The sequence below is a fragment of the Eleutherodactylus coqui genome, chromosome 2 (genome assembly GCF_035609145.1).
Source record: "Eleutherodactylus coqui strain aEleCoq1 chromosome 2, aEleCoq1.hap1, whole genome shotgun sequence".
In the NCBI taxonomy this organism is placed as follows: domain Eukaryota; kingdom Metazoa; phylum Chordata; class Amphibia; order Anura; family Eleutherodactylidae; genus Eleutherodactylus; species Eleutherodactylus coqui.
In genome coordinates this window covers 41,026,109-41,052,380 of record NC_089838.1, presented here as the reverse complement: position 1 = coordinate 41,052,380, position 26,272 = coordinate 41,026,109, and the positions used below count along the sequence as shown (strand labels likewise).

At 44.9% G+C, this 26,272-nt stretch overlaps 1 protein-coding gene across 3 annotated transcripts in view; it reads right to left on the bottom strand.

Annotated features, from left to right (window-relative positions):
* Window positions 1-26,272, bottom strand: part of DIAPH1 (diaphanous related formin 1) — a 231,586-nt gene that overhangs the window by 15,945 nt on the left and 189,369 nt on the right. For all 3 annotated transcript variants that reach the window (XM_066590633.1, XM_066590631.1, XM_066590632.1), the window contains 8 exons: window positions 20,660-20,755; window positions 14,814-14,908; window positions 14,298-14,399; window positions 13,432-13,671; window positions 11,536-11,665; window positions 8,989-9,113; window positions 7,626-7,790; window positions 5,081-5,216 (listed from right to left, as the gene is read on the bottom strand). In XM_066590633.1, coding sequence (XP_066446730.1) covers window positions 5,081-5,216; window positions 7,626-7,790; window positions 8,989-9,113; window positions 11,536-11,665; window positions 13,432-13,671; window positions 14,298-14,399; window positions 14,814-14,908; window positions 20,660-20,755 — 1,089 coding nt within the window. The remainder of the gene's footprint in view (window positions 1-5,080; window positions 5,217-7,625; window positions 7,791-8,988; window positions 9,114-11,535; window positions 11,666-13,431; window positions 13,672-14,297; window positions 14,400-14,813; window positions 14,909-20,659; window positions 20,756-26,272) is intronic.

The following is a 26,272-nucleotide window of genomic DNA, read 5'->3' as shown; positions in this document are numbered from 1 at the left end:
TTTCATTAGAGAGATGTAGAAAAGCCGAAGCCAATGCCAATAACCTGCTGCAACAAGTCATCTCATCAGAACAAAAGCCAAACACAAAAGACGAAAGAGTTCTGTGCCACAGTTTGTTTAACACATTAAGGCCTCATGTCCATGGGCACGCACAGATTTCGCATTGGGGAATCCCACATGGAATCCGCCTGCGCCCGCGACCATGGGTGCCTGTCCGTGTCTTGAAGTTCTGCACTGCGGATGTATGCGGAAGTGAGGAACGGCACAGTACAGAAATTTTTTTTTTTTTAAACTCAAGCTTTACCCGTGGAATCCGCGGCCCGTACGCAGTGTCAGTTGTGGACGGGTCACATATCGGACGGCTTCCATTGAATTCAATGGAAGCTGCCTGTACAGGAACCGCAGTAAAATGGAACATGCTGCAATTTTGCATCCACCAGTGGAAACTGCAATTGGTTTTCGCTCGTGTGCATGAAAAATCATTTTCCCATAGCATGCTATGGAGGGTTATTGCTGCGGAATTCACCAGTGAAAATCCGGCTGTGGACATGAGGCCTAAGGCCGGCTGCACACGACCGGATTGCAGAATCTGCAGTGCGAGTCTGCCTCTGGGATCCGCAGCAAATACCTTCCATAGCTTGCTATGGAAAGCGCTCATTTCTGCACATGAGCGGAACTCAATTGCAACTTTCCGCTCACGGAGGAAAAATCATGGCATGCTCTGTTTTTGAGTGAATTCTGAGCAGACAGATTCCATTGAAGTCAATGGAAGCCACCCGACTCACAGCCCATCCGCAACTGACACTGCGGAAAGGTTGCAGATTCCAGGGGAAAGCAGGGATTTAAAAAAAAAAAAAAAAAAAAAAAGGAAAGATCTGTACTGCACCTGTCAGACGGCGAGATGTCCAGACTATATGCAGCACAGAAAATGACAGGTATGCACGGACGCCAGCCTAGCACAGGGTCGGATTCCGGTACGGGATACCGCATCCAGAATCCGACCCGTTCGTGTGCAGCCGGCCTAAGTGTCAAGTTAAACTTGCTACATCTGTACAAAGAACAACATCTATTTGCTGTACTGCATTTTGCGGACTATAAGATGCACCCCAGGAGGTTTAGAAAACAGGAAAAAATATTTCACACTCATTTAAATGTCCCTGGTGGTAGAACAACTTTGGTGTTCTAGTATAGAAAAGGCGGTTACTAGTGAACGGTCGGCTCCTATTAAACCTAGTGTGTCCAAAGCATGAAGGAAGCATCATCTACGGCCTCATGCCCATGGTGCACACGGATTTCCGCAGCGGAATACCTGCGTGTCAGTGCGGAAATTATTTTTAAATGCGTTCCATTGGAGATGCAATTTTTTTTTCTGCACAGATGCACCGCAGATCATTTGCGTAGAAAAAAAACTGTAATCTCACCTCCCAGCCTTTCCCCCACCTCCCTAATTGATTTTAGCCTTACAACTGTGGGTGCGCTGCGGATTTGATTTGCGGATGCACTGTGGATCGTCCGCACCGATTGACTTCTATTGAGCCCGTCCACACGGAATCCGCATTGAAATGGAGCACGCTGCGATTTGTTTTCTGCACCAAACGGTCCGCAAATCAAATCCTCATGCTTAAAGTCAGTTGCGGTGCCAATGCTTCCCTAGGGGTGCTTTGAATTGCGGATCTTCCGCAAAGGTGACACGTACAGATTCCGCAAATCAAATCTGCCTGAGGACCTAAAGAGAGAACGGGAGAGCCCGTAAATATCTGCTCTCTCATTATTTTGTAAGGGTACCTGCAGTTTAAAAACCAATTAGCTGAGAAGCCCCTTTTGATCTGGATGCGGACTCTGCAGCACAGACTTATGTAATATTAGGAGGGCTGTGTTGTATTAGGGCTCCAGACACAAGCTGGAAGGAGCATCTGGCCTTCATCATGGAGCAGCTCCACAGGAAACATCCGCCTCATGAATAACAAACTGCATTCTTCTATGAAGTGGAAACATCTCAACGGCCAAACAAAAATCTCCTAAAGTCATCCTCAGCTTTATGCACCACTGATGAGACGTCAATAGCAATATAAGGAGTTCTAGAATTGCTTACTAAGCGTTTACATTGACTGCGGCGGTCAGAATGCTGTCAGCTTTAATAGGACGTGTGGACAATATACAGAGGATCAATAATGGTCTCTAAAAAGTTTATAAAGAAAATGTGACTAATGGCAGCACAGTAAATGTGTAATGGAAACCAGGAAGGAGCCCTCTGGGGGATCGGGGAACATGACCTTTTACACTTTCTGCTTGGAAAGGAATTCTCGGTTCTAAAGAAAACATTCTTCTAGAGTTGTGAGGTTTTATACAAATAAGGATCAAGTAACCTTGTACACCAATCTCCAGGAAATGGGAGGCTGGGGGTGGACTCTGTACTAGTAGATATGGATACGTTTCACATACAGATCCCTAGGAATGTATCATGTATACAAGAGTCATCCTGCTTGTATCTCTCGCCTTTGAGATTAGCATTGGAGGACCACATTTTTACTTAGCGGTTGTCCACTTTTAAACTACTGATGGTCTATCCATAGACCAGGCCATCAATCTTAGATCAAGAGGAGTCTATGGGCCAGGAACCCCACTGATCAGCTGATGGTTAGGCGTGTGCTCATGAACGGAGGTGATTTCTGCAGGAAGCAGAATCTCAGTCATCTCTGCAGTAACCCAGGTTGATTCACTACAATGGTAAGTTTGCATGTATTACCGAGTCACTCAACTGCAGAGAGAACAAAGCTCACTTCCTGCAGAAATTAGCCTTGTGCACTGACCTGGTGAACAGTGATCCCAGGTGGCAGACCTCCACTAATCTATCATTGATGACCCATCCCCAGGACTGACCATAAATAGTTTACAACTGGACAACCCTTTTATTGTTATTTATGCAATCATCGTTCAGCACCCAAAAGTGAAGACCATCGGCCATCTGGGCACCATAGGAACAGTAGGGCCAGCGGAGTGTGAAAAGTATGGCTTAGTGTATGCTGTTACAGCAGGCTGAGCAGGCAGTGGGAAAAAAAGGTCCACTGGGGCTCCATCAACCATGAGAATGGGAGTCCTGAAGATCCCCAAATGAATGGAGCTGTGGTCCAGTGTGACATTCATTTTGAGGTGTTTGAGTGTACTCAGCTATCTGTCGCTATCCTATAGAAATAATTGGAGTGGTACTGCGCACACATGACAGCTACTCCATCCATTACAAGACAATCAGGACCCTGGTCCATGGGATCGGTGGGAGTCAAAGTGATCAAACTTCACTCCTCAGATATTTATCACCTATGCAAAAGTTCATTTTGTGGGACAACCCCTTTAGAAAGGTACTGTGGGCCCCAATGCTTGTATGGGATTAAAGGTTATGTAGAATTATAAAGGGACCATGTCAGCGGTTTCTTCCTTACACACTGCAGACCAGGGAATTACAGCAATTTCCATAAATAACTTTGCTATCTTTTTGAAAGCGTACTTGTGTAAAACCTCTTGTAAAATCTTCTGGGCCAGTGATCCCGGGCCACCTCTTCTGGACGGAGTTTTAAGCCCACCTCTGCCGATGAGTACCACATCATCCATGGAGTGTTTTGATTTCTAACACATGCGCTAGAAGTACGTGGACTGGCGCATGTGCATATGGGAGTGATGAATCTGCCCACAAAAGGGATACGTGAGCTGCACACTAGTCTGTAAAGGTCCCTTTACACGGAACGACTGTTGGGCAAACGATGCCCGACACTCGTCCCTGTGCTTCCTCACTCCCGTGCTCCTGCACGGGAGCTAGAAAAGCAAGCTGGCTCCTGAAGCGGCCAGCAGGGGGGCGGGGCAGTGCATTTCTCTCCTCTCGCTCCCCCACCCCTCTCCATTGAAATTACACAGCTGCCGTTCACTATTGAACGGCGGCTGTTTAAGCTGAACGATGAGCTTAATAGCTTATGCAGCATAAAAGATGAGCTATGAAGCTCATCACTCAATGTTTAGTTTAAACGGCGGCTGTTCAGTACCGAACGGCCGCTGTGTATCTCAATGGAGGGGGGTGGGGGAGTGAGGGGAGAGAAATCTCCTGCACTGACCCCGCCCCCCTGCTGGCCGCTCCGTGAACCAGCCTGCTCTGCTAGCTCCTGTGCAGGACCACAGGAGCGTGGAGACACAGGGACGAGTGTTGGGCATCGTTTGCCCGACAGTCGTCCTGTGTAAAGGGATCTTAAGTGTCGAACACATGTGTGAGTAATGAAAGTGCTCCGTGGTGACATGGTACTCAGCAGCCGAGGTGGATAGGCTTATGCTAAAAACCTTGGTCAGAGGATATGGTCTGGGCCCACCCACTGGACCAGAACACATGCATTAGCATATAGCACTGGAGATTATAAAACGTGTTTTACACAGGTATGCTTTCAAAAAGGAACAAGTTATTTATGGAAATTGCCGTCATTCCCTGCTCTTGTAGTGAGTTTAGAAGGGTAGAAACCACTGGCAGATTCCCTTAAGACCCATTTACACGTAACGATTATCGCTCAAAATTCGTTCAAATGACCGAAAATGAGTGATAATCATTACATGTAAACGCGGGCATCGGGCACTTTTCGTTTGAACAATAAGTTTAAGGTGAACTTAAAATCCATCGTTCAACTACTGAGAGATAAAGCAAACACATTTATCTCTCACTAGACCGCAGATTACCCTGCTAGTATAAGATAGCAATCTGCTGGCAGCCACAAGCAAAACAATGCAGCTGTTTACACAGCTGGGTGTGTGATTAATCACACGCTGGGCTCTGCAAACAGCTCCTGGAGGCCCTTTTACATGCAAATGATTAAGTGTTAATGTTCATTAACACTTTATGCAAATAGATCGCTAAATCTTCCAGTCCTCTGAAGGATTATCTTTGCGTGTAAATGGGTCTTAAGTTTAAAATGCTTCCACAAAAACATTTTATGGTTTTCAACAAATACAAATTTTTGCCTGTTCTGATCCCAATTTTCGGATCATTATAAATTATTTTGCTGAGCGATATGAATGGTCACCACATGTACAGACAGCTGGAGACATTTACCTGCAGTCATGTCTATTAGTTGCTCTTTCTTCTGTTGTTTCTCCAGTTTCTCCTTCTCAGCCTTCTCCTTGGCCAGCTTGGCTCGCCTGAGTTTCTCTTCAGCTTCACGTCTTTTCTGATTGTCCTTGAGAGCTTGCTACATGCAAAATTAATAAGGTTTTATAAGAAAAGAACCTGTAAAAGAATTAGCTCACAGTTTACGATTGCCTGGCCTTAATTAAGCTTAAAGGGAATAGGTTACCCAGAGGTAGGCTCTCTTAAAGGGATTGTCAGAGATTTCGACAAAGTCTGCAAACAACTTTAGAAATGGATAAAGACGTCATATATTTACTGCTAAACTCTTCCCCTCGTGTGCTACTGTCCGTCTCCGGTTATCCTGGGGGTTAACCAGATCTGTGAGGTTGCAGCCCAAATGACAGGCTATGATGAGGCCCTGATGTCTGCTGCAGCTTGCAGTGAAATGTAGTTATCGGAGTAACCAGACATCACAGCACTACATAAGGAATTTATGGGGACTGACGTTTCTGTATGCTGGAGAAAGAAGCCGCAAATTTATTAACAGGCGCATGCCTTAAATTTGGCGCATCTTTGACTGTCCCAGAAAAAAAAAAATTGCACTCACATGGTTTCTTCTTTTAGGTTCTTATTCAGCCTTATGGGCAGAAAAATACAGTATGCATGCAAAACTATTGTTTTCACAGCAACAATGCAAGCTACATATTACTAACATTTATCAAAACTACCCCCCGAAAAATAAACTAGCCCTGCTGCCCAGGTTAACCAAGCAGAGCTCAATTTTTATTTCTTAACTAGAGATGAGCGAGCACGCGCGGATCAAGCAGTTACTCGCGCGGGCATTGCTCTTCTCGAGTAACTGCTTACTGGTCCGAGCAGGCTCGGGGGTGAGTGGGGCAGAGAGCGAGAGAGATGACTGGAGACTGCAAATCGCAGCCCCAGTGTGTGCTCCAGACTCCCACCTACCGCCAGTAGGTGATAGCCTGGTCTGTGACACCCTCTGGGTCTGTGCTCTATTCCACAGGGAGGCTGTATTTTGACAGCCGTGTGAAATAAGGCCCAGCACGGGAGGCCAGCAAAAGGCGTATCGGCGGTCACTAAGAAGTTAAACTCATCCAGCAAAAAAACTAAACAAACCCTTTTTACATGACATAATAGCGTCATTGACAAAAACCAAAAATTTTAGGGGTCTTTGAATGCAGCGATAAACAAAAAAAAAAAATAATAAAAAAACCAAAAACTGTATAAATCTTGTATTGACATAATCCTAATGGCCTACAGAATTTAACATATTATTTATACTGCATGTTGAGCGCTGTTAGAGATAAAAAAAAAAAACAAAAAACACGCATACAAGAATTGCATACCGTATATACCGGCGTATAAGATGACTTTTGAACCCCGAAAAATCTGCTCTGCAGTCGGGGGTCGTCTTATGCGCCGGTAATACAAAAAAAAAAAAAGTGTAAAAAAAAAAAATTTATTACTCACCTCCCACGGCGTTCTGTCGCGCTCCGGCAGGATGTCGCTCGCTCCGGCAGGCTGTCGCTCGCTCCTTGTCCCCGGCGCAGCATAGCTTTCTGAATGCGGGGCTTGAAATCCCCGCTTCCAGAAAGCTAATACACACGCCGGCAGCCATGACAGCATTGAATGGCTGTGATTGGCTGAAGGCGCACGTGTTAGCAATCACACCCATTCAATGATGTCATTGAATAGTGTGATTGGCTGAAGCCACGTGTGCTTTAGCCAATCACAGCCATTCAATGATGTCATGGCTGCCGGCGTGTGTATTAGCTTTCTGGAAGCGGGGATTTCAAGCCCCGCATTCAGAAAGCTATGCTGTGCCGGGGACGAGGAGCGAGCGACAGCCTGCCGGAGCGAGCGACATCCTGCCGGAGCGCGACAGAACGCCGTGGGAGGTGAGTAATGAATTTTTTTTTTTTCTCCACTGTAATACCGGCGTATAAGGTGAAAGTTGGGGGGTCGTCTTATACGCCCCGTCGCCTTATACGCCGGTATATACGGTATTTTGTTAATCTGGCCTCCGGGAAAAAATGGAGTAAAACGGCAATCAAAATGTTATATACGTTCCCAAAAAATGGATAAATAAAGACTAGAGTTGATCCCGCCAATAACAAGCCCTTATAGACCTCCATCAACAGAAAAATAAAGATGTTACGGCTCTCGGAATGGGGCAACCAAACGCAAATTGTTATAAAGAAAAAAAGTGTGCGCACAAAAATAGCAAACGAAGAATTTAAAAAAGTGCATAAACCCGGGATCGGTTGTAATTGAAAAATACAAACTTGTTCAGCGAAAAACAAGCCCTCATATGGCGATGTCTAAGGAAAAATGTAAAAATTACACTTAATGGCCAACTAATTTTTCAGGTTTTTTTTTTAAAGGTGCAAACAGTCTTTGTGTCTAATGGGTTACGTTGAAAGCTAATAATTGCGCGGTGTTTGGTTGCTGTGGACAACAAGGCCAACACATTTTAGCAGACAGTAAACAGTAGGCATTTATTCCTTACCACAAACATGTTCCGGAAGTTGTGCATATCTAGGAAGAACTCCTCAATGGTGACCTTCTTAGGGTCAAACACAAAGTATTGCCCTAATTCTAGAAACGAGGACACCATGTTGTCGTGCATCATGCATAACTTTGTATACTGTTCTTGGGCTTCTTTGACAAATATGTGAAATAAAGAAGTCAAGGGATATAGATAAAAATTACATGAGGTTCACTTACATCTTCCCAGCAAATCAACCCTAAAAATGCCCCACACACGGAACGGTCACTTTAACAGAAACAGCTGCTCTTTCACAATTGCGGGTTTCCTGTATGGAATTTAGACATGTGACCTCGGAGTGCAGCAGGCAGTCCAGTTTTCTGTGGATCACCTTCAGTGTGTATCCACATTAGATCGGCAGATTTGTCGATCTATCCAACCTCCAGCAAGGCATGGCCATGGGGGTTAGACTAGCTGGGCAAGGAGTTCAGAAACTGACAACCTAATGTTTTTTTTTTCTTTGTGTAACAGGGGTCAGAAGTGGTAGTCAAGAATCGGTCTTACAACTATGTGGTGCAGCCGAATAGAATATTGATGCTCCACCTAATTGTGTTCGAACACACAGATTGGTCATCTGCTGTTATAACCTGTCTGATTGCCATTGCTATGTAAAAGAAGCAGAAAGCCAAGACTCCAGTGGGCGAAAATGAAATCACTGACCAGAGGAAAAACACCACCTGGTCAGATGACTCCAGATTGCTGTTGCACCATGCTGATGGGAAGATCAGAATTTGGCATCAGCAGCATGAATTAATGAACTCTTCCCATCAGCTACTCAGAACCGTACCGCTATCTAATCTGCAGCAACTACAAGAAGCTTCCTGTCCTTCTAGACAAATATTCCCGCAGAAGGATTTCAACATCTAGTGGAATTTACAGATGTAGCAAAATGTAACCTAAAACTGATAACTTTCTGCAACAAGTTCTTAACACAACAAAAGCCACTGAAAAGCTATTGAAAAGACAATAAAAAGTTCAGTTTATTTAAAGTGCTGAGCATCAAGTTAAACTTTGCTACGTATGTATTCCACAATGAATAGCTGCAGGTCTGATGGCCCCAAAGGAGGTTCAACGTGCTACTAGACAGGATGCCTATGGGCTGTCTTTGGTATTGCAGTTCATTCCCATTCAACTACATTGGGCTGAGCTGCAATGCCAGCACGGTGCATGGGCAAGAGGTGGCTTTGTTTCTAATTCTGGACGGCCCATGTAATTTCCGATGCTATAAAGAGTACTGCATATTGTGGTGGAATAGTTTCTATTGTGGAACTACCCCTCGTTCACAACAAGTAGTCAGCAGTGGTTAAAAGTGGAAAAAGGATATAGTCATTTTCTCCACAAACTTATCCTTCTCATTGTTGGAAGGGGGGAAGCTTTCAATGTCTCGCTGAAGATCTGAGATTTGTTTTTTCATTTGATCCAAATTCTTCTGCAACGTCTCAGCCGATACTGCAATAAAACAAAAAAGGGACTGTTACATATAAAGAAGTGTCTACACTGCTACATGCCAAGAAACACAAAACTTCATGTTGCCACATAATAAAGGCGATGGCACACCCCTCCTACATTCATTCAGCATAGGGGAGGATGAATGGATCAAGTCGTTAAACTAATCAGAACTGGCGTAAAGCCTGACCAGCAACAGTCACTGATGTTTCTGCTTTCATCTGCCCTGGACTAATATTCTGCATTCATGGGCTGGGAGGGTGACGATCACCTCTATATTCAGTTGGCATTTCTTCCAGTTAGACTTGTTGCCTTTCATATTTTAAAGGTAACAGAATAAATAAATTAATAGGCTCCTGTACAAAGGGGGACGCCTTACGAGTGTGCAACCCCTTTCCATTATGTCTCCTCCCACTCAAGACCCCTTTCCATGAGCTGGAGTGGATCCCGCAATGGCGGATGCAGCCTTTTTTTATGTTCAGCTATTCTTTTGAATGTGGCTTGCAAGTAAAACTTTATCTCTAGGGAACCTGTGTGGCCTAAAACCACTTTAACTGATACGAACAGTTGATTACTGGGGGTTCCTGAAGCCAGATCCATGACAATCAGCTGATTGATGGGCTGGCTTCTATTTCAGGCCGCCTGCACACGAATGGTTCGGATTCCACAAACAGGTTTCCGCCGGGAAAACCCTGCGATTCATCGTGGAAACGAATTGTGATTGTTTGCAGATTGGATCTATGTGAATGCACAGCATATCGGCTGCGCGGAAAAGAGATCCCAAGCAGGTGATTACATCAGAAAGTAGTCGAAACCCCTGGCAAACCCATTCTATGCAAAATAGAATGCCCAGACGACATTGTGCTCTTGTGGTGGTGAGAGCTTAGAACCGCCTTCAGAACGGCATACTGCTCTTGGTTTGGGAGAGCAATGACCGTGCCCATATTGAATACCCCGGCTACACCCCTGGACAACGGTGTGTTCTTCCCTGTAAAAAAAAAATCTATCCGGCACTGTCTTTTCCCCGTATTCCTGTTTCCTTTTATTCATAGTATAAATATGGGAAGTTGTAGAGGGTCCTATGTGATGAGCATTTAGAGAACTGATGTGACATCCGCCTACAAATCCGCGCCTGCGATTCGATCGTCCATGCAGAATACATGCGAAAATAGAGCATGCTGCAATTTCTTTTTTTTTCACTCGGGGAAAAAGCAAACAAACAAAAAAAAAACGCAATTCGCATACGTACATCTGCTTGAAGCTACGGAACTTAATGCCTTTCAATGGGCGAATATTACAGCGGATCAACCACGCGGGTTCCGAATGCGGATTCCGCAATTCAAATCCGTTCATGTGCAGACAGCCTTAAAGGGGGTCACCCTGTTGCAGGAGTTTTGCAAGACCCACACAAATAAAAGCCACAAAGCTGGTGGGGAGCAGTGGGTGTAATGAACAGATGAGTCGCGCTTCCTTTATTGTATTGTAACAATCCATGGCTTTTATGAAGTTAGTGGAGGTCTTTAAGTAACAAAGTCATTGTACAACATATTTTCACGAGGATCATAGTTTGTATACATGCTGGGTTGCGTACGTTTAGACTGTGGCTTCTGATTGATTTATCCCATGGAGATTGTCTTATTTATTACTGGCTATTAAAAAATGAAAAATGGCAAAATGCTAACAAAAAACCTTCCACTTCACAAAGGAACACACAGAATCAAATACATTTAATAAACCTGCTGTTTGTACTGAATTACTTTTCTCATCACAGAACAACTTTCCTCGTACAACACATAATATATGTCATATCAGATCTCCAAATGCTCATCACATAGGACCCTCTACAACTTCTCATCATTGCTCCAGTAATGCTGCTAGAGGACCAGCTGTAAAGCAGCAGACGATTCCGTAAGAATGACGAAGAACTACGGGGGCTTCGAGGAACATTGTAGCCAAGGGTTTCTTTGCCTTACATTGTAAAGTGGGGGCGCTGCATTATTACAGCTACAGCACTGCAGCATCAAACAGGTTCGCCATATGCTAATCTGTTATCCTTATGCAGCAATTATATATTTACTTCTGTGATCTCCAATACACAACACATGGGAGAAATTTACTAAACACCGGCATTTGCTGTTCCAGCTCAGTAAGGTTTTCCCCTGATGCAAACGCCTCCTCATGTATTCAGTGCATCCCAGCAGGTCAGTGCACCTTTTCCGAAATGTACACTATGTCAGAGCTGGCGTACATTTCTAGTATAATTTCCACCAGAAATTATAGATAAATCTGTCGGTCCGGGGCAACAACAAGCCCCGCCCACTTTTTGGAAAAGCTTTTATGAATTTTTTTTTACACAAAAAAGCTGCAAAAGTGTGCCCAACGGTGTACAGAGCCTTTAGGTTTACTTTCTCCTAATGTTGGTTACCTCTACTGGCTTTTTCTACATGAACCATCTCATCAGGGAACTGTAATGCGTCAGGATAGTCGTGTTCACAGCTCTCAGCAAGAAAATGTAACAAGGTAGTCTTCTGGTCGGCCGACTTGGTATCTTTAAGCTATAAAGAAAAACAGCTTTTAACAAACTTACACTACTGGTTAATTAGTGTACAATTTATATACTCAATGGACTGACATTGTAAAGAGGTTATTGCATCACACAAAACTAAGGGCAACCATGGTAATGGGTCAAGCTGGTGCAGCCCTCGAGGTCCCCTGCAACCCGCTGAGTTAGTAGGAAAGCCATAGCCAGCCAATCAGGTGAACAGCAGTCTATGTAATCTCTAGAGAGGGGTAGTAAGTGACAGACTCTCCTCTATGATGTCTGTTTGCTGTAATAGTGCATATGGCCCAGGGTTGTTGCTACGGCATAAACTTTTAAAGATGTAGAATTTAGAATAATAAACCCAATCAAAACAGTTAAATTGACTACCGCAGTTGCTTATTCCAAGGTGGAAGTGATAAATATGTTGCCAAACTGGCATAAAATAATTATATGATTTATTTAAAACAAGAACAAACAAAACAAGCAAGAACACAAAGTTTTCAACTCCAGAATGGAGTCTTCATCAGACATGACTAAAGCTGGAAGTTCCGCTACAGTTTCGACTTAAAATCCAAAAGCCGGGTGGAAAGTGGGTGGACCCCATTATAGTCAATGGGGTCCGCCGGCACTGATCTGTTCAGGGATAAACCATTTCAGCTGCAGGGTTTTCCAGCACAGATGTGTAAGCACTAGAGATGAGCGAGCATCATTTACTCGATCGAGCATTGTCCTTAGCAAGTACCTGCCGCTCGGAAGAAAAGGTTTAGCTGCCGGCGTGGATGAGAGGTGAGTTGCGGCAGTGAGCAGGGAGGAGAGAGGGAGAGAGAGATCTCCCCTCCGTTCCTTCCCACTCTCCCCCGCCGCCGGCAGCCGAATCTTTTCTTCCGAGCGGGCAGGTACTCACTAAGGGCAATGCTCGATCGAGTAATTGCCCTTAGCCAGTATACTCGCTCATCTCTAGTAAGCACCCTAAAATATACAAATCACAAAATATAGCCTAAAATCAACTTGGAAACACAAGGGGGGGGGGGGGGGGGGGGAGAATAGCATCACTATAGGTGCGGCATAAATATACAAACAAGCAATGAATGCAGAATAATGTTATGACTAAATAAAATGAGGCACAAAGTGCCACATGTGTGAACCTGCAAAGATGACTTGGCAGGGAGTGAGCGCTGCCAACCGCTCACCTGCCGGAGCTGGCTTTCACACAGCTTGGCCAATGTATAGAGAACCTTCCCGGGGGCTTCCCAGTCTGATCCAAGAGACCAGCAGTATCCAAAAGATAAGATACGTGTCAGCAGCGCACTTCTAGGGAGCCAAGCAACGCGTTTCACTATCTGCAACTGATTGCAAAACGCATTCCCTGTACCGAACAAATAACTTCATACTTGCCATGCCCGGAGCCCTACAAGTGCGCGCATGGCAATCTGGCTGGTTGTGTTTAAAGGATCTCCATGTTGTCGTGTTCATTTACAGTGGAACCAGCTATTTACATGGTCCTTACTACCGTCCATTGATCCTATCATCCTACACCTGACAGCGCCTCTCTCGCCTCTCCTCCACTTTCTTCTTTCGGAGATTCTTCAGCATTATAAACAGGAAAACATTTTTAACAACATCTTCCAGAAGTGAAGATCCGCCGAGATACGATTTGTTGTATGGCCTTCTGTAGCTAGAAGACACCCCAGGGTTATCTAAACCATCATAGGGTTGTAGACCAGTCATTCACTTCTCTAGAATATGCTGATGTCCCGTATAACAGCGGACGTTCCTTACCTTGCAGAGGAAGCCAATTTCAAACCCAAAAGCGCCAGCATTCCTGGATCCAGCATTCATGTAATTGCCCACAAGCAGTGTGATTTCCAGGAGGGTGGCGAAGCTTTTGCTCTTCTTCACCTCTTCACATGCAGCCGTGACCGACACGATGTCCGGCTTGATGTTTTCAATCTGTTCATTGAAGAGGAGCTTAAACAGGATGGCATTGAGGCGAGGTCTTAGGCGGGGGACAGTGCACATCTGAAAAAAGGTAACATGTATATTACAGACACATCTCCACTAGCTTTACATTCTACCGTTCCTCTGCTATTCCTCCCAGAAATGTAAAAATAAATTAATTGACTATGTGGAATTAGTGGCTGTCATTTCCTATGAGCCCCATAAGTAAACATCTTGGTTCATAGGAGCGGACACGCCGAATCCAGTGAGGTGAGTATCATACTTACCTGCCCCCGCTGTGAGCTGTTAAAGCTGCAGCTGAGGTGCTTCTTATGTTTTTTTTTTAATCACGCTGAGCAGATTTCAGTTTACATCCCCCCCCCCCCCCAAACTTCCCCTTTAATTAGAATTTTGTGTAAATATGGAATGAAATGCATGATTTTCTCTGGGTTTTAGTTAGCAAAAGGACAGGCACAACTGCCAGTAATACATAGGCCAGCGGGGTCTACGGACAATGCTCGTTGCGCTATAATAAAAATAGTGTTCTTTTCCTGAAGTGAATAACTGCTGATGGAGTCAGCCTTGTCATCACGAAAAACTATTGTGTAATGCATTAACGTTATTGCAGGACTCAGCAAAGACTGAAGGACAAACAAGATTATATGTGCTGCAGAACCCAACCTCCCAAAGAGGAAAAACATCCTTACCACAACTCCAAACTGCTCCGGCTCGGCCAAGTCATTGTACTCATCCTTAAACTCTGCCAGCCGCTGCAGTTGGTCAGGTTCTGGCAATTGCTTAATTAAGTTCTATGGGGGAAAAAATGGCAATAACCAAATGAGTAAAACGAACAAGAATAAATACTCAATGTCTGTGACTTCTCAGCCCTCAAGTACTAAAACTGAAGTTACCTTATTGCTCATATTACCCAAACAGAATTCAGCTTACATTTTATATAAGCATTGGGAAATCTCTGGGCAACAAGAACTAAAAAGTTTACACAATGATAGAAAACTATAATTGACACTCAGGTTGTCAGAGGCTCTTTAAAGTGACAGTTTGTGTGATCGGAGCAGACGGGCACAGATGGTAATGCCAGTCATCAGCATCTGCCCACTGCAATCTGGGAGGTAGAAGAGGAGCTGTGGTGGAACAGAGAAGAGGTATTTATTTCACATATCCTACAATGGGCGCAGAAAGATTTACTAAATGAAAGGACTCACTGAAACCATAGACTCTGTCAGCACTTCTTCATTGACTTCAAGGATGACATTTTTAATCTCTTCATAGGGCATACGATAGGAGCCCAACCAGATTGCTGCGTACAAGAAAAAGAGGTTATATGTCCGCACAAAGCTGAAAATAATCCAAATTAATAAGACAGACTATACATTGCCTGTTAACGTGCATTATAGAAAGCTATCACACAATTGCAGTAAATACATCACACCATCCACAGTGTTTATAGCCTTTTAAGAGCATCTACTGGGGGCCATTTGCTAAAATGTATTGGATAGTCTGGTCAAATTAGTGGATGAGTGCCTATCGTTGGTCTTCACCCCTTAGTTCTTGGCATCTCACTTACAGGGCATAAGTTACTGCATTAGGCCGCCTACACATGGCAAAGCCAGATTCCACATGCGGTTTTCTGCCGCGGCGACCAGTGTTCTTTCATTCTCATCTGTATAGCAGATGGTCCGGAAGGCTCGTCGTCAGACATGCATAGTACAGGTCACCCCCTCCCCCCCAATGTTTATTCTTCTTGTGCCGTCGCCAGGTGATCATGCCGGTACCCGTGAATTTTCCAAAATTTTATTGCGGAAGGGCTGCCGGTCAGACTGCTTCCTTTGGTTTCGGCGCAAAAATGGAGCATGCTGGGATTTGTACTCTGTGAGCAGAAATTGCAATTGATTTCCACTCTTGTGCAGAAGGAATCCATTTCTCATAGCATGTTACGGACGGTATTTGCGACAGATCCGTGGTGCGGATGCCTGCAGTGGATTCTGCAGCAAAAAAACGCCCGGTGTGCAGGCGGCCTCAGAGTGTGGAAAGAAGGTAAGTTATTCCTGGCTTATAGGTTAGGAGTTACAGTCTCTCTTGCCAATTTCATAAGGACTAGGAGGGCACTAGATTATGAAAACAGGGCACACAAATGTAACAGAATGGAGTGTTAGTCATGCATAGAAATGAATGGAGCGACATGGCAGACAGGGCAAACACCAGCCTCGGGCCTACTAAACTAGAAGACTCTTATGAACCTTGGATTCAAGCACAGCTTGCAGTCATTTATTGAGTTAAGTGGGGGATAAAGCTTCGATCCTGGGATGTTCCAGAGCAGTCCCCCAGAGGCAGAGAAAGGTATACAATGAGACATGAGGTCAGTTAATGGCCGTCTGCAAAATTCTTTGCCCGAGAGAAGCATTCGCAGATACAAAAATGTGTACCCGATAGAATTGGGAGAAGTTGTGTAGAGAGGCCCAAGTGGTGTCCTTACAGACATGAAGGGCGGAAGCCCTGTTGCAAGCCATCCAAGCAGCACTCACTGTCCAAGTCGAATGAGCAGTAACACGGAAGGAAGGCTCTCTGCCCCTTGGCACGGTGGGCCTCTGCTACAGCTGATCTGATCCAGTGAGAAATGATGGCTTTGGAAGCCACAAGGCCGTGTCTCAGACCATCTGGGATTACAGTCAGAGTCAGTGTCTAAAGGAAGACATTTAGGAGAGGTAGCTTTGGTTTGAGCCTTAAGAATATAAGTAGTGGAGAGCACATTACCTTGGATTAATAGCTGAGGGGCATAATGAGGGAAAGACCATGCCTTCGTTAATGTGAAATGCCAATTTCACCTTACTGAGGTGGACCACCTTGAGGTTTGGCTGACAAGGCTGCCAGCTCAGAAAAATGGCAGAGAGATGTGATCGCTACCAAAATAGCTACTTTCTAGGATACAGGTCGAGTCAGAAAGCTGCATAATGACTTAAAAGAATGGCACTGCGTGGTGTCCAGTACCAAACCAAGACCCAAAGCTGGAACAGGGAACAGAATGGAGGAGAGGAGTGTGCAACTCCTTGTAAAAAGGTACAGACGGCCGACTTAGAAGCTAGGAGGGATGAGAGGAAATGGAGGAAAGATGTATGGGAATTGGAAATCCAGGGTATTGCAAGGGCATCCACTGCTTGAGCTTGAGGATCCTGAAACCTGGCCACAAAGTTCGGGAGTTTGTGGTTGAGTCTGGATGCCATCAGATTGAAGTCCGGGTGACCCCATTTTTGACAAAGTGTTTGGAACACTTGGAGATGTAACTCCCATTCTCCCAGGTTAACGGTCTGCCTGCTAAGAAAATCTGCTATCCAATTGTAAACATCTAGAAATGTGAACCACCAGGATTGCTGGAAGGTGATCTTTGGCCCATGTCAGGATTTCCACTGCCTCTGCCATGATCGGTGAGCTGCGGGTCCCACTTTCTGATTAATGTAAGTAACGGTCATCATTTTGTCGGTTTGGACTCAAACAAGGAAACCCATTGGCTGGGGTGCAAAGCGTTGAAGCAACAGGAGAACGGCCCGCAGTTCCAACACATTTGTCTAGACAGCTGTGCACAACGGCTCAGACTGCCCGCATGGGAATTTACTATGGCAGCGAAAGCAGGCAAAATATGTGGAGCTGGCTGGCTGGGCCTTGTCTGGAGCTTTCAGCTCTGGACTTGGACAAGTTGCTGAGAGCCCACAGACAGTAGTTAGTAGAGCTAATTGTAAATGACCTACTGCTAAGGGCACTGCAGGAAAATGGGAGCTAGCCACCAGGTAGAGCTTACAGAGTCTGGAGCGGTTCCTGCTCCTGAGCGAGGAGCACATTTCAGAGGCATGATTACTCCCAGCAGGCTGGAGAGAAATAAGAAAGGAAGGAAGGCAGGCGAGCTGTGTGAGAAAAGAATCACGAGCCATAGCAAGTCTGAGACTGGGCGCACTGGAAAAAAATAGGAGGAAAGGCTGAAGCCTCTCCTCCTACCAGAATAGGCTGTGTCTGGCCCGGGGCAGTAGCGCAGCCCGCGCTACTAGACGTGCCGCAGCTAGGTTAGCTCCAGTCTGTTCGCCATGCTTAGTGGGGTAACAGGGAAAGTCCAGTGCCAGCCCTGTGTCCCCAAATGTAACAGATGAGAAAACAGGGTTATACCTTTCCACATTGAATTATAGTCACATTCCCCTTTTCTTAGCATACAGGGTCAGTGAACACATTAGCTGATGCAGAATTATGGTCAGTTTACTTTCCATTCTACGATGACATATGCCATGCCCTCACCCACCAGACCTTGGGCAAGTTACAAGCTGTGGGCTGAACAGCAGGTATATACCGTTCTAAACCAAACTTGGCTGAACTTTCATTCTGCTGGCTGGAGAGAAACAGCTGGAGAATTTTCTAGCGAACCTTTCCATCTGCTTCATTGTCTTTTATCTCTGTGCTTTCCCCCAGCTTCGGTCAAGGTTGTAATGAATCTTTCAAGGTCTACAGAGTTATTGTGTCTTGTCTGATGTTAGAACACCACAAAAGAGTATTTCACAGACAAAGCTTTAACACTGTATGACCACTAAATTCCAGATATATACAATAAACACACACAGGAGGCAATACGTGTCACACCCAGATTTAAGGGAAAACAGCAACTATTCAACAAGAGACAGAGCTGAGAATCTCAGGCGCAGGTAGCCAATGTCTTAAGGAATCTGCTGGCGGCATCTAACTTTCTGGGCTGTTTTCCATTAGTGGTCTGTGGAATTTCTTATCTGGCTACCAAACAAAACTTCAAAATAACTCTAGCAAGTCGGGGATATTTACCATCTACTTTTGGAGGGTGTTCCTTCTCGTAAAAACCTGAGTGTCCCACAAGGCAGAAAATCTATCGGTATGGCTTTGGGTGTATGCTGGAATTTTTTTTAATCCACATCCCGTTTTATATTTTGTGGATTTCAGCCATGGTTTTCACAAAGACAGGCAGATTTTGTAGCAGATCCGTAATGAGCATTTTCAGCTGTATGTAAAATCATTCTAAGGTAGGCTTCAAGAAAGAACCCTGGAGATGGCCTTTAGAACATGTACCCCAGAGATATCAGAGGTCTAGGAGGTGCTCATAGTGTAGTCACAATGTCATTTAACACTTTACTGCCAGACAGTTTTTGGTTTTCCAGTCTTTTTTTGGCCTCCCTCACAGTGCAGCGCTGCAAAGTGCCCCAATTTCACTTTCACCTTTGGCCACAGCTCCCTGCGGTCAACAGCGGAGTTTAGCAGACCTCAACATGGATGAGGTGTGTTAAATGCCAAAAGTAGAACAGACTCTGCTCGTTAGCACCCCGATTAAGCGGCTGTCTGAGAGGCTCCATTGAAAATAATGGGAGGGTTATATCGCAATTAGCGTGGTGCTGAAAACGCTGTGCTAATGGTGGTAAAAAGCGGCTCTGTGAGGGAGGCCTTTCTGCCCTAAGAATCATAAGTGAATGTGTGGGGTGATTCTGTCTTTGTGAGAATTTTTTTATTTGATTTTTAGAAGAAGGGGTAACCAAAAAGCAACAATTTTTTGCATTGTGTGATTTTTTTTACACAGGGTTCACTGTGTGGGGAATAAATAATGTGATATTTAAAAAAAAAATTAAGAATTATTTTAAATTTGTATTAAAACTTTACAGAAAAAAGCTTTTTTTCAGCCCCCATCGGGCCTTGAACGTGCAGTACAATTGTCTGATTGCATGTAAAATATGCTGGAATCCTTCAGCATTGCAGTATATAGTACTTTGAACGGTAGCCTATTATTATGCTGGGATCAATGGTGGGCATGGGAGCCATAACTAGACCCCAGGCTGCCATAATAATCCATCAGCACCTCAGTGCAGTAGGGTTAAGTTCTCAAATCTGCCCCATGACCCCTGAGCCAAACCAATGAAGGATATCAGTCATTAAGGGGCTAACCAGGCCCAATATTTTATGATCGCAGCATTGAAGATACTTTCCTATAATTTGTTTGGAGTGCGGAATATTTGGCTTAGGAACACTCTCTGGAGGAAAACATTGTCATATTGAGCCAATCTTAAGGGCTAGTATAACGTAAAGGGGTATTACAATATGACACATTTATGGCCCATCAAATGTATTTGCCATAAAATATCTGACAAGTGTCGGCTCTACTCCAACTAGAGGAAGAATAGCGATCCTCCTTCTTCCCCAGTCAGTGCAACAGAGAGGAGTAGACCACCAGGCATCTGGCGCTCTACATTGCAGATTACGGCTATTGTGGTAACAGCCTATTGGTTTACAACCCCCATAAACTACAATGGAGAGAGCCACACACATAAACACACACCTTTCTAGTGGCTCTTTTACACGGGCCGAAGGTCTTTCAAAGCGACTGCATGAGCGCAGACGTCACCGCTAAGGTTGTCAGCGCTCATGCAGAGCATTTAAACTGAAAGCCACTGGATTGCGGGCTTCTCGTCCGCTTCTCGCTCAGCGCTTCACTTCCTATAGAAGAGCATTTACACGGGACAAGAAGCCAGTAAGCCAACCAGGTTTTTTGAAAAGTCTGCTTACAGAAACTGCGAATGACAAGTGATTTTTTCGCATTCACACTGAATGATTATAGCTCAAAATTATTTGCTTGAACGCATTTTGACTGATAACTGTAACGTGTAGATGGGCCTTCAGGCTCCGTTCACATTATGGTTTTATGTCTTGTTGAAAGGTAGACTTTTTTTTTTAATATTAGGAACCTGCTTACTAGGGGTCTCACTGCATCCTGTTTTAATGGTAAATTTGGCCAGAGAAAGAAAAGAAAAAGGAAGACGTATTAACAGGATGCAGACATGTGAACATCGCCTAACTCACATATTCTTTTATAAAACTAGTATACGGAGAACCTAGAAATGACTACATGACGCATTATTAGTACTTACCTCTCCTCCCTGACATGGAAACACACAGACAAGCATTGTGGGCTGTAGGTAGGCCTCCACGCGCACACGCACGCACACACACGCGCATACACGCACACACACACTCCAAAGCACTAAACAATGTATAAACTTACATAGATTCTGGGCAGTCTTTGAATCCAATACTTTGAGTTCTTTTGCCTTTTTCTTTGGTGGGCCTTTCTTATCATCAACTTCTTGCTCTTTCTTGCCTGTAGAGCAAAGGAAGGGGTTAATATAACGTCTGGAAACTAAATACAGTACATTCCTATATAATATTCAAGTTACCTAAATAAACCTTAACCACAATAAGCAGTCTTGGCTATAAAAGGGGCAGACCTGCATAGTGACCGGCCCTGCCACATGAGGACAAAGGGACGATCGGACGCCAGCTAACAGGCCGGCCCGTTTACAGTCTTTTTTTCTGTCTGCCCAAGTCCCATCTTTTTCATTATACTAGTAACACAGAATGCAGAACAGTAAGGACACATTTAAGGACAACCATTGTAATGCTCCAGTATCTTCGCACGGTGAATTCGCTTCTGATTCTTAATGTGTTTTTTTTTCACAGAATGATTAACATTAAACCCCACCCCCAAAGGTAAAAAAAAAACACGATCGTTTGAATAATCATCGTTTAGTGTTAACATAGCCAATGATTGAATGATGAATGATCGTTTCTTCGCTTTACATTAGTTTTATACAAGCATGAAAATTATCGTTGGCTCGTTCACCAATCGTTAGGTTTAAGACCGGTTTCACTCGGGGCGACAAAAATTGCACAATTTTCTAGCGGCAGCGCTACAAATCGCATGTATGTGAAGCCCATGCTTTCCTATGGGTTCCTTCACATTAGCCATGTTTTGTAGGCTGCTACATTGCAAGAATAAAAAACAAATTGCGGCATTGTGAATATTGTGGCGATTTGCTGTTTTATAGCCCATGTTTCCCTATGGAGCCTTATTATGCGCTGCATCGCATGAAAACACGGTTTTCGCGCAGTGAGTTACAACTGTTAAAGTAGGAAATCCTACCGTTTCCCCTAAAATAACCACTAGCTGCATTCAAAGAAACAAAAAAAACCCCAAATCCATCACCTAACAGGCGCTGTTCGCTCCGCCACCCTTCACCTCCGAAGCTCCACTTGTCTGCAGTCTTCAGGCCAGTGCTTCCTGGTCAGAGGGTTCAAAAATCCTGCCGCCAGGAAGCGCTGGCTCCGATTGGTTCTTGAACGTCGTGGCTCAGCCAATCACTGCAGAGCTCGATGAAGCAATCGCAGCGATCACATTGAATGACCATTGGTTCATCGAGTGTTGCAGTGATTGGTTCATCAGGCGGGATTTTTGAGTCCCCTAACCAGAAAGTGCTGGCTGAAGACTACAAGCAAGTGCGGCTGAACTGCCGGAGAAGAGGTGGACAGAGCCTGTTAAGTAATTTTTTGAAGTAGCCAGTGCTTTTTTCAGGGTAGGGCTTATTTCAAGCCCCTCAAAAAAATTCTGGCAAAAGAGCGCTACAAAAATGCAATCACCGCGAGAAAACACAACGATAACGCACAGAACACAGCTGCGATATTACTGCGATTTTCTCGCTGTCGTCCGTGTGAAAGAGGCCTAAACCCCAATTGTTCTCATTCACTGGTACAATGAACTGCATGACTATCGCTCGTTCGCTCAGTTAGCTTAACCCTTTCCAATCCAATTTGTATCCTGATTTTCCTAGGGGGGCTTACACTTTTTCTGCTGTTATACAACAGCGCTATCTGCTGGCTAAAGCCAGTGCTGCATAAGTTGACAGGTTGGATAGGCTCCGAGAGCAGAGAGGCTGGCAATATACAGTAAGAGAACCCTGACGGATGTCTTCCAGCATCGGAGGTGTACAGCCTTAAATCAATGTCTTCAGACGTCAGACAGTGGATTAGAAAGGGTAAAACACTAACTGTGAAATAGTTTTCTCGGACCTCTGGGCATTGTCTAGCAATCTAAATTTAAGAAAACTGCATTTAGTGCCATTAAGAGGGAAAGCCAAGAGTACAATTAAAATGGGTCGCCTCTCCACAGCAACACGATCAGCGGCGGCTAAAAGTATTTCCCTATTCTAATTCTGTCACTCTGGAGATGCCCATACAAACGATGAAACTTCGCTAACACACACTATATCCATGGGAAGGCGATATCCTCCGTGTTAGGAGACAGTTATTTATCCACTGAACCAGTTATTAAATTTGTTTTTGACTCTTTACAATAAGACACACTGATCGGTTAAGAAGCCAACGGAGATACAGATTCTATCGCCACATACGGCACGTACACGGACTTTCATCTGCCACGCAACCTTCCATGGGACCGTTTTTGTGTGGATTTTAATGCAAATTTCACCCCCTTATTTCAAGAGGTAGAAATTGCGCTGAAAATTCTCTACTAAAATTGACATACTAAGATTTAAATTCCACACCGCAGGTCAATTTCCACACTGATGGGGGGACTTGTTCTACAGTGTGGACAATATTTTGAAAACCTCACCCACATTGATGCGACTGTAAATAAACAAGGAAAGCAGACCTGAAAATCCGTGGCAAATCTGCCCGATGTGAACATGGCGCGCAGGTGGATGGTGTTACAATACATAAGAGATTGTACCGTGTCATCATACTGGCCGTAGTTTCACTGTACTAATGAATGGTTAATCTGTGAGCTCCTTAAGACTGCCTGTCTACGGGCGATATGTCACTGCGTGGCCGCGGGTAACGCAGTGAACGCTTTTCATAGGCTAACGATGGAAAGCACAGCCCGACGTCCACGGGTGGAGAATCATAGTGATTCCCCATTTGCGGGATTGAAATTGCAGCATGCTGCGATTTGTGGCAATTCTCCGCGGTGGGACTATCTATTAGATAAGCTCATCGTGGAGACCTATCAGTGCTCCTCCCTCGCAGCGGGATATCACTAGTGATATTCCGTCACGGCCGTGGACAGGGGGCCTAAGAAGAAGAAAAAAATATATTGCCGGCTACTTGTAGCGTGTAAAATACTTCACGCTTAGAGCTGTGACCTTATATGAAGCGTTGAGCAGAAAGCCGGAGATGTCTTTTAGGCTAAACGCTCTACACAAGCGCCGCCGTCCTTAGCGGTGATGTCAGCGATCATGCAGGCGTTTACCAGACTGTCGGCCCGTGGAAAAGTTACATTTGATGAAGCAATTGCCTAGACAGTAATTTACCTGTTATAAAGCAGAATTCACCCCCTGCCAATGAGGCACTTGGGGCCCGCTGCGGGCATTCCTTTGGAAATCAGCCCTGTTGGACTCGGCCTAAGGCCGTTTTCACAAGACCGAGAAAATCTTGCAGGAATTTGACCCCAATTCTTCTGAATGGGGTCATACACATAAGCGATAATAATAAAAAAAATTGCAACAAGTCCGAGGTTTGCATAGTCCTAACGCATCGCCTATTGTTTTTAATGGGGCCGGCACTGCCTGCGAGGTGACGTGAGTGCGATGAGAGGTTTACCTATTGAACACAAACACCTTGCATCCGTGGGAACATCACACTGTTGACGAGCGTGCTATTGGGCTGAGTTCCATGGCCCAATGTTGCACTCGCCTGTGTGAGATTAGCCTAAAGCCTTATTCACACAAACGTGTTATCGCAGCTATTTAGTTCAGATGGCCATAAAATCAGCCGGCCGGAAAAGACAGCACATAAGCGCAGCCAGAATAGATGGGACAAGACCTATCTTTTGGCCGTGATCAGCCTGCATAGAAGCCTATGAGAGCTGCTGGCAAAGGGAGCGGGAAGGACTTTAGCAGCGGTTAGCGCTACTAAGCTCCCTCCCCACCCTTTGCCAGCAGCTCCTATGGAAACTGTGGCATATATATGTTGCACCCGGCCATCTGAATGGGTGAGAAAACGCGAAATTTAGCTGCACATTGGTTGCGGCTTTTTCTTGTTCATGCGATTTGTGCCCCGAGATACGGGCCTGCCGAAAATCACAAGACACGGGCAGAGAAACTGAGATTATGGCCAGCTGCAATCGTTTTGCAGTGGGGACATGCAGCATATAATAGCAGCCTTAGCCCATATAAATATGCCCTCGATGAACCAACAAGTGAGGAAACGCACATTTGCCGGCAAACTGGATCTGTAATACTGGCATAAAACCCTTGTTTGTCGGCAGAAACCGCGTGTACACAGGGGATGTGCTAGCAACAAACATGGACACCGCCACACCAATGAGCGCAAGTAGCAACGATCATTCATGCGGCGGTTTGTTTGGGCGATCCTTGCCTGTTTACAAGCGCCAATCATAGTCTTATATCGTCAATCGGCACTCGTACGTCCGGTCAGTCTCTCCGCCCGATAGAATGGCCCCAAGACCATGACTGTCGAGGGCAGGGTAGATCTCCATGGGCTCTAGAATATTGCCAGCCAAAGGCACAATTCAACAGAAGTAAATATTCCGCCATTTTTAAACACATTAGTAAGTAACTACCCGGTGTGGACCTCGATGCCAACGTCTACCATCTGCATGGTGTCGGCTTCCTCTAGTCAAACAAGGTTTGACAACTTTGTAGTGAACCATTTTTATTTTATATACTATATTTCAAACTAGATTATATATTTCGACCTCAACGAGCCTCGTGTGGTGCAGAGCATTAAGGCAGCAAAAATGCAGTCCTAAGCTCTCACTCATGACCTGAGTGTTCTGAGTTCAATCCCCGCTTGTTTCAGGTAGCCGACTCAGCTTTCCATCCTTCCGAGGTCGGTAAAATGAGTACCCAGCTTGGTGGGGGGGTAATAAATTACCTGAAAGCGCTGCGGAATAAGTTGGCGCCATACAAATAAGGTTTATTTATTTTATTGGAACTTGAGTTGTTTTGCCTATGTAGGATATGAGATGTACACATGGCACACGTTCTCCATCCTGCCAGGAAGCCATGAGCTTATACGCCAGGAAGAAGCTGAAACAATGCTGAACAGCTGCGATCCACATCTATCTGAAGACTGCCGGAAACAGGAAGGGTCATTTCCAACTACTACTTCCAGACGGAAACCTCTGTACGCGCTGTAACCCTACATGGAGGTTGTAGGAAACAAGAGTAATGAGCTGACTAATCGCAGGGTGACGGCCATTACTACAGGAGAGAGGTTATTCGTCCCTTCCCTTACATCAACCATTTGCATTATAAAAAAAATATATAGGTATATTCCAATTCAATGCAGAGGGGAAATAAAGACAAGGATCTACACTTACAAGCGTCATCTCCGGAGAACCAGCCTTCTGCTAAAAGAGATTTGTCTGGGTGATCATCTGATTTCCAGTCTCTGGAACATAAGGTGATCCACCATTGGCCAGTCATTAAATATATTATTACACGCTGACCACCCAAATGAACGACCAGTCTTATCACACGTGTCTGGTGCATAACAGGGGTCCTGAACAGGGACCCTTCTCTATACTATACCCAAATATGACCTGTGGAGAAGGGTTGCTTCAAAGACTTTTAGGCGTATTGTCCGCTGAATAAAACTTTCAATGTATTATCCTCTGGTTGATCGCCCTTGACAACTGCAGATATCTTGATCTCCTAATCTTTGGTGACAACTATTTAAGGGGTTTCCCAATTGTAAACTATTGATGCTTGGTCCTTGGGATAGGCCATCAACAACAGATCAGTTGGAGTCCGTCACCTGGGATTGCTACAGATCACCTGTTCACCGAGCCAGTGTGCTT